The sequence below is a fragment of the Lactuca sativa genome, chromosome 2 (genome assembly GCF_002870075.4).
Source record: "Lactuca sativa cultivar Salinas chromosome 2, Lsat_Salinas_v11, whole genome shotgun sequence".
Lineage (NCBI taxonomy): Eukaryota > Viridiplantae > Streptophyta > Magnoliopsida > Asterales > Asteraceae > Lactuca > Lactuca sativa.
Window position 1 is genome coordinate 150,569,068 of NC_056624.2, and position 14,196 is coordinate 150,583,263.

At 35.4% G+C, this 14,196-nt stretch overlaps 2 protein-coding genes across 2 annotated transcripts; one reads left to right on the forward strand and one right to left on the reverse strand.

Moving 5' to 3' along the window:
* Positions 1–1,650: 1,650 nt before the first annotated feature.
* On the forward strand, positions 1,651–3,592 carry LOC111918920 (uncharacterized). Its single transcript, XM_023914543.3, has 2 exons — positions 1,651–1,994; positions 3,289–3,592. The coding sequence occupies exons 1-2, from the start codon at positions 1,755–1,757 to the stop codon at positions 3,532–3,534; spliced, it is 486 nt and encodes a 161-aa protein (XP_023770311.1). The 5' UTR covers positions 1,651–1,754; the 3' UTR covers positions 3,535–3,592.
* Positions 3,593–8,509: 4,917 nt separating this feature from the next.
* LOC111918919 (E3 ubiquitin-protein ligase RKP) lies at positions 8,510–13,813 on the reverse strand. The gene is made up of 11 exons (XM_023914542.3): positions 13,558–13,813; positions 13,332–13,435; positions 11,615–13,198; positions 10,467–11,464; positions 10,261–10,399; positions 10,092–10,175; positions 9,735–10,016; positions 9,531–9,662; positions 9,261–9,460; positions 8,981–9,182; positions 8,510–8,902 (listed from the first exon to the last, which is right to left on the reverse strand). Exons 3-11 carry the CDS (start codon positions 13,088–13,090, stop codon positions 8,591–8,593), a joined length of 3,825 nt encoding a protein of 1,274 aa, XP_023770310.1. The 5' UTR covers positions 13,091–13,198; positions 13,332–13,435; positions 13,558–13,813; the 3' UTR covers positions 8,510–8,590.
* Positions 13,814–14,196: the final 383 nt, after the last annotated feature.

Consider the following 14,196-nt stretch of genomic DNA (forward strand, 5'->3'; position numbering starts at 1 on the left):
AACGTTATACGAGTTGGGTTAAGTTTATGCTTTTTGACCCATCAACCCGAACTCAACCCAATTGTCATGCCTACCAGAAACAATAGTGGTCAATTTCAAGATATCGGGTTCTAGCATCGATATAGGGAAAGAGAGTGGGTGTGGTAAATCTCTTTCTGAACATGTAATAAAAAAGAAGATATATGGGTGGTCCAACAGTGGAGGTCTAGCGATGGTGGTAAGACTAGTGGCGGAGGCAACCAATTTTAGTGGGGTGCATGGACCCCACTTAGAGGAGGGTTTCATCCCATTTATTACCAAAAAAAACTTCCAAGTTTTCCTATTTTTACCAAAGGCTCCCTCTTTGGCACCTATTTTTACAGAAAATAGGCCCCATAGAAAAACAATTTGTTTAAAACCACAAAAATACTCTAAACTTTCAAAATATTATACTTTTATATATTTTTTTATGTATAAGACCCTAGGTTTTGTTATGGATCCGCCATTAGGTACGACAGACCGAAGTTGAGGTGATGCTGATAGTCTTGGGAGTAGAGAGAAAAAAAGGGAGAAATATATATATCAAGGTTCTAAATAACGTAAGGTGTGGCTTGGCGAGAAGGTAAAAGTTAAGCCATGACAAGATATAACAAGAAAACCCGCGCCTATATAACAAGAAATATATATCAAGGTTCTAAATAACGTTTTTCAAGGCGTGACTATATTATATACATTAAAAGATATAAATCATATAATTATTGAATTTTATCAAATATATGAAGTTTTTAGAAGTGTTATATTTTAGGGCCGATAAAGAAAACAAAAAAACCCGTGCCTTGAAAAAACTCGCGTCATAACGCGATAAGGCGCGCCTTAACACGTTATTTGGGCGCCACGCTTCACAAACTCGCCTTGGACGTTTTCGTAACGGCTACACCACGCCTCGCGACATGGCACGCCTTGAGGCGCGTCATGGCGCACTTTTTAGAACCATGATATATAATAGATTGGAATTTTATGGGGGTGAGTGCCTGAGTGGGTAAGGTGGGTTAGATTTATTTATTTATTTATTTTGTATAAATACAAAATAAATTATAAGTAAATTAAAAATAAAATAATATAGGTAATATAATCATTTTATGTCTAACAAAAATTGAAAAGTATAAATTTAAACTAACAAAAAATGAATCTGGTTTAAAACAAAATGAATAACAGTTTAAATTTATTTTTAAAATAAAAAATTAAAATTATATTTGGTAGACTAACTGAAAAGCTAGCTACTAACTTGTGAAGTAGCTAACAAAAAATAATGTTCGATAAAAACTAACTAGCTGAAAGGTATAAAATAACATAAAAGGACAATTAGAAGAAATTGTTTTTTTTAATTATTTAAGTGTATATTTGAAAAAAAAAATTAAAAACTCTTAAAAAGCTATTCAAAATAATTTTTTAAAAAGTTATTTTATTGGTATTTTTTGTTTGACAACATTATAATTTAAAAAAACTCAAAAAATAAACTTATACAATCTAATTATATAGATACAACCTAATTATACAATTTAGCATCTAAACCAAGGCCATGTCCCGTAATCCACTCTTAATTGATTTTAATATCATTTCTAAAACCACAAATCCACCACATACTAATAAGCTAAATATAGCTAACAAGACGGCGAGAAGCTGTTGAAGTCTTTTGGAATATTTGAAGTCGATTTCGGTCTTTTCTCTCTCTCTCTCTCTCTCTCTCTCTCTCTCTCTCTTTCTCTCTCTCTAAGATGTTTGAGTTTGGGGATGAACTAATTATTGACAGCTACAGGATTCCATGGCTGATTTGGATCCAACTACTAGCTATGTTTCTTCTCGTTATCCTCCTTTATATTTTCACCACCACCCCTTCCGATCTACCCCTCCATTTCTCCACCGCCACTACCTCCGCCTCCGCTTCGCAGTCATCCCCCGCCCTATCTCGCTCTTTCATCACTCCCGTCGCTGCAAACACTTATCAGAATTACAAGGTATGCTATGAGTTCTTAGCTTGATATATCTTATTTCACCACTCCTTATGTAATAAACATTGATGTTGTTGAAGTTGAGATACTGTTACCGTAGTTGATTTTTCCAGAATACAATTAACGCCTTTCAATTTCATTTCCCAAGGAAATGAAACCGAATGTCTGTTTTGCCTTATGACGTTTACATTTGAATGCTTTTCGAAGTTTAAATCGCCAAAGATTCTTATACAAATTTGGCACCAATGAATTGGGGATTGAAGCGATTGTTACAAGTTTAATGAATCTGTCCAAAATTTTCAAAAAACTAGAGGGTTGTTGAGATTAAGGAGTCTTAAGAAAGTACATCCCCCAAAGAAAACTAAGGGTATAATACTCATCTTTCTTGTAAACAAAGAGATTCCTACTTAAGAAATAATTAGTAGCCTTTTATACTTTAAATAGGAAAAAGAAAAAAGAAGGAACCAAGAAGTTGTTATTAAGCTACAACTCTTTTTCTTTAAGCATGTTAATTCATGCTGGCTTACATTCATATTGAGCATGTTGTATTTCCCCCAAATTCATATATCACTATATCAGTTTCTAAAGATGTTTTCAAGGATAGGGAGCATGATATCCATTTCGTTTGTAGGTTTAATATTTTCTTTTTTGTCTTCTTTTGCCTTCAACATTATCAATAATAATGATGCCAAGAGAGCTTGCCAAATTTCTGATGAGACAAGCCAGCTCATATATATAACATTGCTGTAGCCTGAATGCTTTATATTGTGTGTGCAAATATCCAACATGTCAATACTTTATTTTGTTGTTTTGTTGTCAGCAAAGTATAATTTTAAGACTAGCATTCATATATCTGTATGATGCATCCAATAACATAGAAATATCTTTTGATTGGAGAATCCGTTTATTCTTTAAAAGAGTCGATCTATTAAAAAAAAATCTACTAAATGACCATTTTACCCCTATCTTCTTCATCTTCACCCTCTACTAGAAACCCTAAATTCAAAACAGATTCAACTAAACCCCAAAAATCAATCCTACATTCAACCCTTTTCAGAGACCATATCCGTAAAAGTTGAATTGTTTTTGAGTTTAGGGGCAAAATGGTCATTTGTACAAATTTAACTCCTGAGCCTCAAAGCATTAATTTACCCAAATATTTACTCTAGAACTTTTTGATGCTTTGTAGTAGAGGTAATTTGTATCAAATCCCAATTTTCTTTTCTTTTGTTTATACTACTAATAGGTAATTAGGATCATTTGGTTTAATTAGTTGAGAATCTAATCATGATATTTGTAGGTTACAGAAAATGAAATAATAAGGGAGACAGGAGCAAGCACAAGTGAAATAGCAAAAAGGGCAAAGAAACCAAATGTTGGTGAGGGCCCCACTGCAGTAGATGAGGAAAACAACATGATATTGGAACATTCGTATCATCCTTGTCATCTTTTTGGGCTTGCAAAACAAGCTTTTCTCAAGTGTTTAGGGATAGATTCTGGACCTGATAATTCTACCAGAAAAAGACACAAAGAAAAAGACGAATGACATGTATACCCTTCCTTTCAAACTTCTTGTGAATGTATAGTAATATTCTCTTCTTTCATCTGTTGTTCTATATAAACTCTTTTTAGATTAGTTGATTTTGATACTTGATTTGAAATGATAGAATTAAGTTGGTTTAGAAGTAGTTTTGATGACATGACACTCTTATTTGGTCTGATCAAGGAACAAGAGTGAATATCCTCCATATAAACTTAAAACTCTCAGTCAATTATTGATGAGTTAATGAAACGTGTAAAACAAGCCTTGTTGATTTTGTGGTCACTACCTAAATGTTACATGCATTTTGTGCATTTATGTTGTCAATGCTTTGACACATGGATTGTTAACAAAGGTAAAACTGTAATACATCTTTGGCTGTGATAAAGGGATACAAAATAAATACATCTTTTAAAGAAAGAAAAAACGAAAAAACATGTTACGTGAAGGGCAATTTTTGTTAGGGGGACTTTATTTGCAAAAGCAAGTTAGAGATCAAGAAAAACGTGAAAAGATGAGTTTAGTAAGCAAATCAACATATACAACCAATAAAATACAATTTTTTAGCAACAACCTATTACAAACAAAATTATACTTCGTATTATAGTAAATTACAAAATGGTCTATGTGGTTTGGTCGATAACACTTGAAACTCCCAATAAATAATACATAAGGTTGCTCATGATTTCATGTAAAGGATACCCGAATTCAACTAATAAGAGGTTGCAATTCCACATTAAAAACAAGATGTTGAAATCACGATCAAATCAACAACAGACACCGTGAAGAAATACCATAGAACCCAAACAAGTTTGAAAACATAAAATTAAACAAACATCTATTATGCTAGCATAATTATGGCCACCATTAAGCCTCCAAGGTATGTTGAGTGTGTTTTGTGAGATAGGCTATAGCATAAGGCAAACTAAGAACACCTACATAAACGTTTAATCTCTTAAGCTCCACATACAAGAATCCAATCTAAAGACTTTATCTAATTTCCTCTGAGTTTTAACTTTTAACCAACATCATCCCCATGGTGCTCATTCAAATTTGAAACCGAGAGATGCTGAAGCAACTCCTCTCACGCTGATCGGGTGCTACCCAGACAAGACTGTCAACATACTCCACAATTTTAGATAGAATGATGGAGGTGGGATTTTAAGGAGGATTCAGATAAGAGAGCATTCCAAGGTTTACAGACGCACCTCATTTGAGCAAGTTGTTTAGCCAATACTCGGATGAATATGTTTGATAAAACTTAGCTTGGGAGCTTCTCCATGCTTGCTGAAATTTTATGTGCTTCTGCTAAGAGGAAAAACTGAAAAAGAACCGGTTAAAGGAGGACCAATCCCAGTTAACAAGATAATAACCACAAAAAGATTTTACACATTTTAACTTAAACATATCAATTTTCAACAAACTCTAATGTAAACACAACAATTTTAATTTGAACACAACTCAAAAGAGGAACCCCTAACAACAGAATATATTGTATTGGTTTGTAGACAACTAGACATAGTAGGTTGAGTTTATTGTCTAATTGTCAATTAGCTCATGAAGAATTGTAAAGCTATAAAAAGGGATACCTACTTTAGCCATGAGTTCTTTTGGGTCAAGACTTAAAATTCTACTTCAGAGAAACATCGAGTGTTGCACAGGTTTCTGCTTGTGTAGGATCGTTTATGGTCATTGGTGATGATGTTCTTATTTCTGCCCTTTTAGGTTTGTCATCACTGGGTTATATTTTATTTAAATTTTGGTAGCTTTTTAGGGTTTATTCGATGATCGATGCTTGTTAGTTGTTACCTTACGAGTTAAGAGGTTTTGAGTTCAGTTTTAGGGCTTTCCCCAACTCAAAGCTTGCTTTTTGATAATAAATTCATTAACTGGCATTAAGAGTTAAATTTTCTGGGATTTCATCAATAACGATGGCCTTGAAGGACAATATTATGTTGTTTTTGGTAAAAAAATCTGCAAATTTTCTTTTCTTTTGGCGTCTATTTGATTTCTTTACTTGCTGGATTAATTGATTTTTGAAAATGACCATCGAGTGTGAGAGTGTGAGAGAGACATACAGGTAGCGGTGGCGACAACAAGAGTCCGTGCAATCACTGGCGCAGAGTCGCCGCAAGTGGTGAGATACCGTAAGAGAAATGGCGGGGAGCAGATGTTCACTTTTTCGTCTTGTTCTTTGAGTTAAGTGAACATCTGTCTTCCTCACTATCACTTACATAGTTTTCATATAGAAATCACTCATGTCCACCTCAATATCACTTACATAGTTTTCTTCATCTTCAAGAAAGTCACTGTCTTCCTCACTCCCTTCACTACCCCCTTCACTACCTCCTTCACCAAGTCCTTCACAAACTCCCTCACTTTCAAATTGAACTTCACCTAGTCCTGTGCCAAGTTCTGCACCAACACCCATACTCTGATCATTACCATCATTAAAAGTATATTGATCAAAGAAAGGATCAAAGTCTTCAAATTGAAATGGTTGGTCATCAAAGGTATCAAACTCTCTTGTATTTACTTCTTGGTCACCAAGATTTGCACCTTGATCATGAACTTCTGTCTCTTGATCACCAACAGGTGCACCTTGATCACTAATATTTGCACCTTCATTACCAATTTCAACATGTGCATCTTGACCACCAACAGTTGCACCTTGCTCACTAATATTTTCACCTTCATTACCAATTTCAACATGTGCATCTTGATCACCAACAGTTGCACCTTGCTTACTAATATTTGCACCTTCATTACCAATTTCAACATGTGCATCTTGATCACCAACAGTTGCAGCGTGTTCCAAGTTGAAACACAATTTCTTACTACATGATTGACTCCCATCAACTAACCTCAATCTCTTATTTGAATTGTATTCGGGTGTCTCATATCTTACTAAACACAATTCAAGATTTGGGACATCTTGATCACCAACGGTTGCAGTGGGCACATCATCTGCTATTTCCTCAATTATGACCCTAGGTTTAACTCTTGGAGACATAAAGTATGTAAGTAACTTAGTTTCATTATGTTCAGTGTATACCTTGATGATCTTATGATGTTCAATGTATTGTGCAAGACTAAGTACATCAATATCATTCCCTAGAGCTCTAAGACCAAACTCCAAATCTCCATTTGGCAATTGATAGTGGTAGTAAATGACTGGTGGTACATCATAACCAAGCTTCAGCATCACCTCGTCCAACTCATGCACAGAGAACTCATCCATGTCTACCAAGTCAATGTGGTCTAATTTTCCTTCAATGTAGCTTATCCCTGGGAATTTTGTGAACCTCCCTCCATGATGGAGCTCAATAGTGAACATCGTGGGATGTCCTTCTGTAAAAATCATGAACCAAACCAAAAAAAACATTACTTTATATGGATTGTAAAAGATTTTTTTTTTGTTTCAAAGAAATATGTAAGAAACAGAGTACGTTACCGTAAATTCGGATTGCATCAAAACACTGATTTCTTGGCCTGATTTCCCACATTTGGACCATACTCGTGGATTCAAACTTACGATTGCGGTTGATGACCAAATGCAAGATTGCAATGAACGATTAGGGTTTTCGATCAACAAAGTGGGTTTAGTGCGTAGAGTGAAGGGTCATTAACTGTGTATATCATTCAATATGGCGGTAATCGATGATATGGAGGTGGAAAGACGAAAATACCCCCGTCTTTGTTGCATGTAACGGAGTATATGGACGGAAGTTAGTGGGAGGGACCAAAAACAATGGAAAAATCCAATTTTGGACCAGTGGTGCATCAAAGTATCGTTTTGGACCAAAGTCGCATAATTTTGCCAAACACAGGGACCATTTTTGCAATTTTGTCAGCAAAAAAAGAAAACTCTTTTAGGAAAGAGAAATTAAACTCTTTTAACTTTTTATATCTACAAATGTTTTTATGCAATAAAATTTTGATAAGATTTATCATTTCATATTTTTTTAACTAATTTATTAAGGTTATATTAAAAATATAATTAAATTGAATGGTGATTTATCATGATTTTAATGGATAAAAATAAATATAAGAATAAAAGATAGGAGATAATTTAATTTCTCTTTAATAAATGAATTGTGATTTTGAGTTTGTTTATTTTTTTATTTGTTTTTTTATTGTCTTTAAGAAAGAAAGGAGTCCATCCAATTCGGGAAAGATTCCTTATTTTTCTTTTATACAATATCCAATTTCCTTTTATTTTTCTTTCATTAAATTTTAGTTTATCAATTTTTAGTAAATGATTGGTCCAACACCAATAATACATGACGCAATACATTTCGAGACCATGAACGGTCCAAGACCAACCCCAATACTAGTCTCAAAAAAGCCAAATTTTGTATAATTATTATTTTTGCATTAATTACACATTTTCTAATCATACATTATCTAATTTTTTGTCTTTTATTAAATTTAGTTTATCAATTTTAGTGAACTTTAATTATAAGTTTGAAGTTAATCACCCATTTGTTTATGGTCAAACTGCAACCGAACCGGAAAAAAACAGATCGAAAAAGACCGTCAGTAAAAGACATAAAAGACAGATCCAAAAACGGTCTGAAAAAGACCGGACTGCAAAAAAGACCGCCAATGTGCATCTCTAAATGGTGTAGTCTAAGAATGGACCCATTAAATTAAACCATAACGAAAGCCGTGATGCAGTAAAGATGACAAGACTTTGCAAGGCCTTCCACGAGACTTTTAATAAGAAACTTCAGTCAAGTTTTCCGATCTTTGTTGTGATAGAGCAGCATAAAGAGAGAAGATTGTTTAGCCTTTCATTAATATTGCAAACTTACAAAAACTAATTCCCCTCCCCTCATCCTCACCCACCCTACAAAATTCATAACCATCCTCCCCCCTACAACCCACCACCCAACACTTTCGTATATTTCCACAAAATAACGCTTATGCCACTAGTATATATTCTCTATCAATTTCAACTTTCTATAAATAACTACTCTTTGGTCTTTAACTTTAACTTTCTTCATATATTTTTTTCCCATACAAACTAAATATAATTCATGTAAGAAACAATGCCCACTTATATTTCACAACTTTTGGCATTATCGTTCTCAACAACTTCAACAACCGTAGCATTGCAGAAGAAGCACCTTTCACAATTGATGAGATGCCGGTTTATGCACCCAAAACATGAAACATGCGTGCATGGCAAGAACTTAGCATCCGCTTCACAACTATAGCATATGCAACACATATTCTCATCACTCTCTGCTTCACCTCCTCCTTCATAGCTCACCCTCTTCACTGTTCTCAATATTAAATTGCTAGAAAAATCCTCCAGTTGCCTCAGTTTCGCTTTCGCCACATGTAAATCACCCTTAAAGCTCCCTGCCTGCCACGTCATCAAACAATGTCAAACTACAATAAATCAAAAAAAAAACTTTACACACACAGAGACACAAATACTAACCCAATTGAACTCAAGGAGATATTGGAAACCGGAAATGAGAGTATCAGCACAATCCATGCTTGCGAAAATGCCCACAATATCATTCTGTTCTCTGCTGTTTACAAGACTAGCATCCAACAAATTTAAAATGATACCAACTAAAGGAGCCAGAATCATGCCTCGGTTGACTTTCTCCGGGGTTTGACCAGGTCTTCTAAGTGTTCTGTAGAAAGTAGAAACACAATTACATATTGGAAGAGTAAAGAAATGATGGAATATCAGAAAATTTTGGGAGACTTACAAGTCGAAGAATTCAGGGTCAGCAACTGAGGTCAAATGGTTTAGAACAAAGACAATCAGTTCTACTAATCTGCGCAAGTTCGTATCTGCCCCTGACAGAAAAGCTTGAGGGATTTCACATGTGCAAAACTCTAGTACCCTTGCAAGGTTGCTCGACAGATCAAATATAACACTGCATTTCCTTTGTTGAAACTCTATCATCTGCAAAAGGGCATTTTGGTCATTTTGACAATTATACATGGCTGTTTTTGTCAGTCCATATAATTTGTACCTGACACTTTTCTTGCATTTCTCGAATGGAAACTGAGAACTCTGTCATTGACCAGCTGAGGGTATTGAAAAGGCGATTGAGGAATGCTGAAAATAACTCTTCGTCTTTGACACAAGCATCACGTAATAGTTTCTGTCAAAATATATAAAATTAATTTGCTTATTGGAATTATTAAAAAATAGATACAAAATATAAATAATTTACCTGAAAGATGCTACAAGTCACTGAAGACTCTCCATGCTTTGAAAATCCAAATCCACAACCTTTACATAACCGGATAAGTATATTGGTTACAGGAATCCATGATCGATTATCAAATGCTGATAATAATGCTGTTGGGAGACTATGAGTGGCTGCTTTATTGCTCTCAAAAGCAGCCAAAAACTCCTTGTATTGAACCAATACAGAAATCGACTGCAAAAGTAAGTCTCTTAATTCTGCACTTGATATCCTCGGGTCACTGAAATGTGTAGCCACAAAAGTAACCTAAACAATACAAAATACCAAAAACATTATTTTATTTTAACTTTCATATTCTAAATAAGGAAAAAAAAAACATACAAATGATGCAAGTCCTTGTTTTATAAACATTCCAGCAGGGACAAACGGGGGATCACTCTTTCGCAATACATGGAAACAGTCAACCTGAAAGCAACATCAAAGACTAATTAGGATTTAGGAATACAGGATAGAGGATTTAACTATTTATTAAGAGTTTATATTAGTTTACCAGAGTTTCCAAATAAAATTCTGGAACATAGCTGAAAACAATATCCATTTTGCTAAGAACAAGAAGCAATTGGACAATCCATATACATGCTGCATACATCCCTCTTTGTTTCCATCTAGCAAAAAGAGAAATCCGATACCTACAGTTTGTAAAAACAGTTAGATTCAGTAAAAAAATTGGCAAGATTTACAATCAATCTAACTTACCAAGCACAATGGCGAACACAATCTATAACTTCTTCACGATAAACACTTCTGGCCTCCTTCAGCCTTCTTAATTGTTCACCACTACCTCGATCTCTAATCTGTCTATCAGTTTCTTCTAACTGCGATATTGAATGTGACTGATGCGTCATGTAAGCAGATGCATGTTTAAAATTTGGTGCGAGGCCTAAGTGATACAACAGAAGCATGGCGTCCAGAAGTTCTTCTTCTACTAATGTTGAAGAAGATGAAGTGCTTTCTAACGCTACAACTCTCATTTGCTGAACTGGACGATTGTAAAACTCAGAATCTGACTGGTCGCTTGTGCTAGGTTTATCCGCCATGTCATCATTCAAGTTTCCCGCGCTACATTCTGCAGCAACCTGTGCAGATCTCTCTGGAATCGAGCTGCAATGGCTCTGAGAAGCTTTCGTTGTGTATCTGAACGGAGTTTTTGAAATTCGTGAGAAGTTCACATCCAAACTTAAGCAACAACATGGCTTCCGGTTTCCTATATGTGTTACTCTGCTTTCTTCACTTTCTTCATCGTCGATGCATCCTTCCTCCCACCTAACCACTTCTGATTCTGGATCCACGTTTACAGGATGAGCATTTGAAAGATGACTGTAGGATCCACCAAGCCTCGGGATCTCAACTCTATGAGGATCGTTTTTGAGAATCAGAGGAAGGGGGAAACTCTGTTGACCACCTCTATGAAGAAACCCTAGATTTGACGCTTTACTAGTCCCAGATCCCATCATCCAACCACATCCTCTTGTCGCAAATCCTTCTGATAAAAAGTGAAGTATAACTGTAAACAGAGAAACAAGAACCGAATTGCTTGAGACTCCGGGTGGTGGTATATTCCGATCTGCTCCTCTGTTTCTCAAAATAATATTCTGTAAAAATGTTCTGAAAACCGATCCAGGTAACTGTGTAGGTGTTACGGGAGGAATGAACTGCATGACTAAGCTACAAAGGTCCCTATGTTTCTCCTCGATCTGCAAAAGGTAAAAGCAAAAAAGTCAAACAGTTTCCTTTCTTTACTTTTTCTGAAACTATGTCATGTCAAATCAAACTTTTTCTGTAACTATGTCATGTCAAATCACCAGACCTAAACGAAATATAGCTGTAGACAGAGAGAATCAAACCTTATCAATTGCTTCTGTTAACGTTCTAGTGGTCAACATCATGCTGCTTTCGTAAGAAATGTCTTCACACGAACCAGGCCACCATACAGAAGGTATCATGCATTGAAGATCCTGTTTGTTGGGACTTCTCTGAGATAGAAATCCTTCAAATAAAAACTCAAAATCCGACATCTTCCACCAAACCACCATCAATTCTTCACGTCTTAACATATGGCATGCCAATGCGAGGTACGGATACGAACCTGAATATGGACTCTCTCTTAACACAATAGATGCAGTCTTACAGTAATACGATAGTGCAGAAATGAGATGTTGAAACAACAATGTTGACCCTGGGAACTTGAGCAAGGTATCAAGCACTCTATCCAAGCTTTCATAGTCATGAGGTGCTTGATCATGGAAAACTTCAATCAGAAAAGATAACAGAGGGCCCCAACTTATGTATTCTACACTTTCTGGATTCGAATCAAGAGCATTGAAAAACTCCATGCATATTCCATGAGAAACAGGTTCATAAAGCTTCTCAACAGGCAGAAATCTCTTTAACTTATGACTGGTTCTCTCACCCCTCCACATATTCAACAACTTTGAAAAGCAATGAAGCAAACGAATCGCTAACTGGTTTGTTGAAGGTGGAGCTTGAATCGGTTGGAATCCTTCAACAGAATGCCTAAAAGGGCGGGCACCGAAGTTTAAATCACACCTTTCACCTTGAGATAGAGAAATTGCAGGATAATACCCTAAACCAGGAACCCTTTTTCTTATTCCAGTAAACGCAACACCAAGTGAAACACCATTTCTGTAATATGAAATATCATCATTTTCTAAATCTATGCAGCATCCAATAACATCACCAACTACCCATGACTGACCATAAGGTTCTGCGTTCAAGTTCCATTTAATTACCCTTTTGCCATCGAAAGCATATGAATCTTCTGCATCTCCTACACCTGTGTGTTCTGTGAAAGGACAGGAAACAGTTGCCCATCCAAGTTGCTGTAATCCAGAAGTTTCTAGAGTTACTTCATACATCCATTTCCCTTTCCATACACATGAACTTGCTCTTGCACTTGTGAATACTCCATGGCTTTCGATCAACAATGGTGGTTTTATAACTTGGAATTCACCACATACACTTGATTCTTCAATTTTGACAACATAAGGTCCAGAACAACTGTCAACAATGGCATACACTCCTTCTGTAGAAGTATCAAGTAACATTCCATGATGCTTCAAGTAATCGTTCTTTATGATGGAAGAAATTATATCAGCATCAACATGAGAAGTTACAAGATTGATTCTTTTGGATGGAAGTTCAAATATGTGTTCAAGAGTTCGTTCAAGTGACTGTTCACCAAAATCATCACAGTATGAAATAAGCCGGTTTTTTTGACAGGTATCTTTCCTGTTTTCACCATCCAATATTACAGCTAACCCAGAAGCAAGACGATTTTTGCGTTTGCTTTCATCAGCCATTGATGAAACAAGAAAAAAAAAATGCCACTCCCTTGCAAAGTGTGACTCCTTAATTATCACCCATCAAATAAGAACTGAAATTCCAAAACCTAAGGTAACAATTTCACCCTGAAATTTTATAGAACTTGTATCAGTTTATTAATTAGGGATTTGAGAAACTGGAATTAAGATTGAGATTGAGATTGAGTGTATTGCTTAAATTCAAATCATGGACCACTAAAAATGGAGTTTGCTAACATACCTTTCACTAGATTGGTGGTTTTCCTTTTAGATATTAAGCACCTAACAACGCTAGAACTTTCGATCAACTGATATTCAACATCTTTGCACGGATTTCCATCGAAACTGAAACAAAAAACAAACCAACAATCACTTACCCCTTTCGTATTGGGGAAAAATATGAGAAACGCACAACAACTTCAAACTTATCTATCATCCTACAATAAACCCACAATCAAACCACTTACGAATCATAAAGCCGTAGATACCATCATCGTCATGTACCAAAGAGAACGCAGCAAATTCAAAAGTAATAAACTACAGACTCCATTTTTTTCAGTCGAAGAGGAGAAAAATTAGGGTTTGGATTAGTAGGATTTGACCTGTGCCAGAATTTGGGACGAAAGGAAAGGAAGAGGAAGTCAGGAAGGGAGAAAGGGAGAAAGGAAAACAAAAGAAGCTGCTTCTGGTGCGTGACGCAGGCTGACTGAAATGAAATGTAAATGCAACCCTATTTGATTATTTACCGACACGTGGCGGTTTCATTGACCGATCGGGCGGCGGCTTCATCCACAGTTCCGCTTGGTTACTAGCCACCAGTAGGCTCCTTGGCCTAAAATAATTTGGTTTTCAATAATATATTAGATTTAGCATATTATCTTTTGTTTTTTTTTTTTTTTTTGATTAATTTTACAATATTCGGCTATACTACCATGTGTAATAAATGGGTAAGTTTTTAAAGATTGAAAATTATACAATTAAATTGGGACAAAATGGACCGATCAATAAGAAGATATAAAATTGACGTTTTTATTATTAAAGTAGGTTGAGTTTGATTCCTTATATCAAATTACTCTATATATTTTTTCCTGTAAGGGGAACTTTTC

Bases quoted from the DNA above. Each gene is read 5' to 3' on its own strand.
- LOC111918920 (XM_023914543.3), top strand. From the start codon at position 1,755: ATGTTTGAGTTTGGGGATGAACTAATTATTGACAGCTACAGGATTCCA. The intron at 1,995-3,288 runs GTATGCTATGAG...TGATATTTGTAG, and splicing joins ACACTTATCAGAATTACAAG to GTTACAGAAAATGAAATAAT.
- LOC111918919 (XM_023914542.3), bottom strand. From the start codon at position 13,090: ATGGCTGATGAAAGCAAACGCAAAAATCGTCTTGCTTCTGGGTTAGCT. The intron at 9,461-9,530 runs GTACAAATTATA...GCCCTTTTGCAG, and splicing joins AAATGCAAGAAAAGTGTCAG to ATGATAGAGTTTCAACAAAG. The intron at 8,903-8,980 runs GTTAGTATTTGT...ATGACGTGGCAG, and splicing joins ATCTCCTTGAGTTCAATTGG to GCAGGGAGCTTTAAGGGTGA.